The sequence below is a fragment of the Ciona intestinalis genome, unplaced genomic scaffold, assembly GCF_000224145.3.
Source record: "Ciona intestinalis unplaced genomic scaffold, KH HT000179.2, whole genome shotgun sequence".
Classification (NCBI taxonomy): Eukaryota; Metazoa; Chordata; class Ascidiacea; order Phlebobranchia; family Cionidae; genus Ciona; species Ciona intestinalis.
Genome location: NW_004190501.2, coordinates 1 through 5868, shown reverse-complemented (window position 1 = coordinate 5868; position 5868 = coordinate 1). Strand labels below are relative to the sequence as shown.

At 32.6% G+C, this 5868-nt stretch overlaps 1 protein-coding gene across 1 annotated transcript in view; it reads left to right on the top strand.

Annotated features, from left to right (window-relative positions):
• Nucleotides 1-2694, top strand: part of nachr (neuronal acetylcholine receptor subunit non-alpha-3-like) — a 20254-nt gene extending 17560 nt beyond the window's left edge. The window contains 2 exon segments of the mRNA NM_001278973.1: nt 1855-1960; nt 2428-2694. Of these exon segments, the coding sequence (NP_001265902.1) occupies nt 1855-1960; nt 2428-2586 (265 nt within the window). The 3' untranslated portion in view covers nt 2587-2694.
• The last annotated feature ends 3174 nt before the right edge of the window (nt 2695-5868 follow it).

Here is a 5868-nt window from a genome sequence, read left to right as displayed (position 1 = left end):
TAGGAATATACGTAAATAACACGAAATATTACCGCACGCTTTGAAAATTAAGTCTAAACATTCTTTTTCTTGCCCTACTGCTGTAGTTTTTAACATGTTACCTATACATTATATTATTGCAAAACAATTGTCATTGTTTGAACGACCACAGGTAATGTTCGAACATCAATGGATAAATATTGTATCCTACAAATGTATATGAACTTGTAATAACAGACAATTGATAATAACTATTGATAAAGTTTTTATTTTTGCTACAAATTGGGTATTACTACTCTGTGTTTGGCACAAGCCACTTCTTATAAATTCTCACCAAGTGCAAATGACCAAATTTCGAATATATTTTCAAAATATTATCTTTTTATTATATCAGTATCTTATATTCGAATATCCCCCGAGGTTTAAATCACTAAATTAAAAGCAAACCTTTAAAAGTTTGGCAATGAAAACATACAAAACTACAATGTGGGGGAAGATGGGACTCTAAATTCAAATATATTTACATTAGTAATATTCTGCAACTTGTAGTGAATCTACCGAATTTAACAGGCTTTGCTAGTTTCTTTGCCATGTAAACTTCATATATATAACGTTAACCGATATTTTTTGGTTGTTTTATCTCAAATTAAACTCATATTGACCCATGTCTATTTTCTTTCTCCTTATATCTCAGTGTTTTTTTTTTAAATGAAAACTAGTTTATGAGATAAAATCAAACTGTACGAAATATTCAAGGTTGATTTATGAAGCTACAAACTAGTTTAGTCGTTCGCACACGCAAACTAAAACAAATCATCGGCTTTACTATGATGCATTCAATAATAGCATCTCACTATTTTGCATTTATTTACCTGTTCAAAGTATACTGTTTCTATTTTACATATTTTTTTTATTATTTAAAAACAGTAATCAGCTTTGACGGGCGTTTTATAAAGTCGTGATAATACTGTCGAATAATTCTGTAACCTTATTTTCCTGATTGTCATTAAATGAGGATCCGCAAAAAGAAAATTAAAACAATGTCTTTACTGACAAGTGTCTCATCTTCCCCCACCCTACTAAATTCTTTGAATAAACGTCATTTAAATTCATTAAGTGACAGGTATACTTTTAGAAGTTTACTGTAAGTAGGTTACTTTTGGCACTTTATATTTCCTGATCGTGTTCGTAACAATCACCAACCCTATTTTAGAGTCACGGGCTTTGGTTTGTAAATATTCTTTATGACGATATGAAGGAAAAATAACAAAATGAACGAGAAAGGAAAAAGTAAACATGTCCCATCTTATGCCGCAATACTAAAAACTTTTTTATCGTTGCGTTGCATCAAACTCCATACCCTATAACGATGGTTTCAGTATCTTCATATAAATATTACCTATGCCAACAAGTTTAGTACAAAACACAATATAAGTATAAAAAAGTGAAAGAAAAGTCGCGACTGTCCCTTAGTTCCCATCCGATGTCCGCCGCCGTACAGCAGTCTATGGTTAAGTAGCATGCACTCTAAGTAGTTTTTGCCAGGAGAGAAGATTATGGCACAAATTAAAAACTTATCTTGCCAAGTTTTTGGTGTATTAGTTCAATTGACCCACATCCCGGGACCCTAGCAAACATTCCCGTACGACCTCACCTATAGGCTACATAGAGCATCCGCAGAATGTGGTGAATTTTTCGTAGTTTATTAAAAACTTACGATTTCGGAATGTAGGCTACAAACAAGGCTGCTGGAATATACGACAATAAAAAAGGTTAATAAAAAGTGCTCAAAATAAGCAACAAAAGCTTGATTTGATTTATACGTAGTACCAGTCTTTGGAGTAAATATTTGATCCTTATTTCTTACTTGTTTAGGACGTCACCGTCAAGTCGGCCTTACCCCAACCCTGAAGTGATCACAGCTTACCAGTGTGTGCGTTTCCTAGTTCGGAGAATAAAGAAAAAAGTACGACACAGAAGAGTAGGTTTAGTTAGAAATATGTGTTTGCACAGCAGTTGCATGTTTGGTATTTGAAAAGCGGGCATAAGGTGTGTGTTTCAGCAACATAAATGGTTCACTTAGTTAGACTAGAATTTACATGTTATAACCTATGAGCTAACATTATTAAACATTATTTATATTAGACTCCTTACGGGGTATTGAGCACGCTTGCCATATCTCTCCTTTATTGCGTCCATTCAGTTTTAAAAGTTAAAATAAACAACTTGAGGTTGTAAAATAATTGAAGCAATCTTTTTTAACCTCTTCGCCTCTAGGTTAAATGACATTTTATTTGAAATTTAAGGCTTTTTTAGACCGCACTAAGTTTATATTCTGTTTATTTTAGACAGGTGTTTACCATCTATAAGTTGACGCACCTTAATTGCCTTTAATTAAGATGTTTTTATATGCCCCACTAAGTTAATTTTTAAACTAAATTATTACAGGAAAAGGAGGAATGGATGTATGCCGCCATGGTGATGGACAGAATATTTCTGGCTGTTTTTCTCTTTGTATCGTTGGTAGGCACCATAGTTTTATTCCTGCCTGCCCTTGCCAAATATCACGAACATTCCGGATCAAGAGAAGAGATGGCAAATCATTGAAAAAAAAAATTTTTTTTTCATATTTCCAAGCGAATTCTAAAAATTGTTTTAATTAAAACTGTAGAGTTACTTGTTTAAAGCAATAAAAAAATCTATTACATTAGTTTACACAACGTTTGTTTTAATTTGTAAAACGAATTTGCAAAAATTTAACTTTAAAACAGTACAATTTCTTTTTTTATGCAAAAAAAAAACATTTTTTTTTTATATTTTCCCAACAAATACGAAAAATTGTTTTGATTAAAACTGTACAGTTAGTCAGTTACTTGTTTTAAGCAATAAAAATAAAAATTTCATTTAAAAAATTCTTTTACATTAGTTTACACAACATTTTTTTAATTTGCAAACCGAACTTGAAAAAAATGTTTCCAAAAACAATTACTTATTTCATGGAGGTTGGAAAATGCTATCGAAGTATTGTTACTTGATGTTTGTTTCTTATTATCCTGTGCAGAGCAGGTTTTACACATTGTGGTAGTTGGAGAATCGCTATTTTCGTAGACATTTCATGTTAGAATTATGTTTTGTACTTAGTTTAATGTATGCTTACATATTTTGCATGACAATGAATGTAACAAAATGTGGTTAAAATGTTTGATCCCTTCCAATTAACCATAGGGTGTGAATTAACACCTTCACCACTTCCAATAAAGTCCGAACCAACACCTTCACACACTGACAAATTTTCTAGACCTGCTGTAAAATTGTGAATGTCAAGCTACAAATTCTTTTGTATTTAGTAACTGTATCCTTGCATTTACGGCATACTTAAAATGTAGTATAATGTTTCTGTGCGACTGTCACTAACTGATAAACTTTTAATGTCCACCGGCGAACCATAAATTCTGAAGCTGTGAATAGAAGCTGCAGAACTAAGTAAAACCCTGTATAATGTTGATAAATTTCACCAGAACACAATTTCATGATTTAACATGTAAACGGAACTGACCGACATTTTGGAATTTAAATGTCTTTCTCCTGATATACCATTTTATAAAAATCTGAGCCCTTGTGGTAATGTACCCTCTTATATGAATAAAAAAAACAAGTTAAACAAACTGAGTAAATATGCTGTAAAAAAACACTGCTGAAACTTAACCTTTCATTAAAGCTGGCAACTTTTCTGCAGGTTTTATCAGATCTTCAAGACAACTATGTCGGTCCTTTGGTATGTGGTGCCTAACTAGGTTGCTTTTTGAAGCTGAGAAATATGCTGACTGTTTGGGAAGAAGCTTGCAGGGTTTGGCTCCTCTGCGTAGTTTGACATATTTTCCACTACCATGACTTCTATCTAAATCATACTGGTCGAAATGAGCTTAACAAATAGCTGCACTAAAGTAAAAAAATAATTTCTCAAGTCTTGTAGTATAAGCTGAAACAGCATTGTTAATATGGGAAATATAACAACATATCCTTACGTTTCTTTGTGTAGCGATTCTTTAATGCAGCCACATTTACCAGCATCTCGTACAGATAACAGAATATTTGTCAACTGTTCGCGATATTCGTTTTCGTCGTTGATTTTGGCAAATTCGGGGCGATATAAGGTAAATAATGTCCTGGGATGGCATGAATGAATGAATAAATGAATGTAACTTACTTTATCCTCACCTGGCGGGAAAACGACAGTCGTTATCACACAGGTTTAACACCTCGTGCCAGCTTATGAGTTACCGTGTATGTGACTTGTGGGTGATTATTATTTTTTTGAATTTTTTCATGTATGGCTGATAATTTAGACAACCCGTTACTGACCACTGGGTTGGAGCAATTGCTGTTACGTGTCTTGCCCAAGGACACATACGCCCACAATGGTAGCAGCGTCGATCATTGAATCCATTACCTCTGGGTTACAGGCAGGCGCGCTAACCACTATACCACGGCGCCGGACATACTCGACTATTGACTAAACTAATCGATCGCGGTAACTATTGGTTTAAAACAGTAGCCAGCTTCTACCCAAGCCGATGTCGAGGCACAGCAATATACAGGTGTCGGTTCCGAGTGCCCTGAAAACAGCGACTATGTCTTTGTTCGCCGCGACGCTCACCGCCCACCGTTGACAAAACCGTACGATGGCCCCTACAAGGTTCATCAACGCGCGACGAAGACGTTTCAACTCCAGGTTGGCGAGAGCAAGAAAACGATTTCTATTGACCGTCTCAAGCCGGCGCACGTTGACATGTCACTGCCAGTTCCGGTCGCACTACCGAAGGCCCGGGGAAGGCCGAAACGTAACGTCAACCCACCACGGCATTACTAAGCCGGGTGATTGTGCGCTTCTGGGGGGGAGTGTGTCGCGACCCGCCACGTGTGTGTGCGCCGAAGCGTGCTCGAGTGCCTTTTTCTTATCGTTTTTCCCGCTATAAATACCGTGTGTCTCGTGCTATTCGTCCTTATAAACTTCACCGCTACCAATAAAGTATCAACCGCTTCACAACTACATTTTTTATGCAAAAAAACAAAAAAAATAATTTTTTCATGTTTCCCAAATTAAAATTTTATAAAAAAATTTTAACATTAGTTTTTACAACAATTTTTTTTTGCAAAAAAATTTAAAAAAAAATTTAAGTTTAAAACAGTACAACTACATTTTTTATGCAAACAAAAAAAATCTTTTTTTAATATTTCCCAAAGGAATTCAAAAAATGATTTAATTAAAACTGTACAGTTATTTGTTTTAAGCAATAAAAAATTAATATTTTATCAAAAAAAATTTTTTTAACATTAGTTTTTACAACAATTTTTTTTTTCAAAAAATTTTTAACAAATTTTAGGTTTAAAACAGTACAACTACAATTTTTATGCAAAAAAACAAAAAAAAATCAATTTTATCATGTTGCCCAAAGGAATTCAAAAAATGATTTAATTAAAACTGTACAGTTATTTGTTTTAAGCAATAAAAAATTAAAATTTTATTAAAAAAATTTTTTTAACATTAGTTTTTACAACAATTTTTTTTTTCAAAAAATTTTTAACAAATTTTAGGTTTAAAACAGTACAACTACAATTTTTATGCAAAAAAACAAAAAAAAATCAATTTTATCATGTTGCCCAAAGGAATTAAAAAAATGTTTTAATTAAAACTGTTCAGTTACTTGTTTTAAGCAATAAAAAATTAAAATTTTATTAAAAAAATTTTTTAACATTAGTTTTTACAACAATTTTTTTTTTGCAAAAAAAATTAAAAAAAAATTTAAGTTTAAAACAGTACAACTACATTTTTTATGCAAAAAAAAAAAAAATAAATAATTTTATCATGTTTCCCAAGGAAATCAAAAA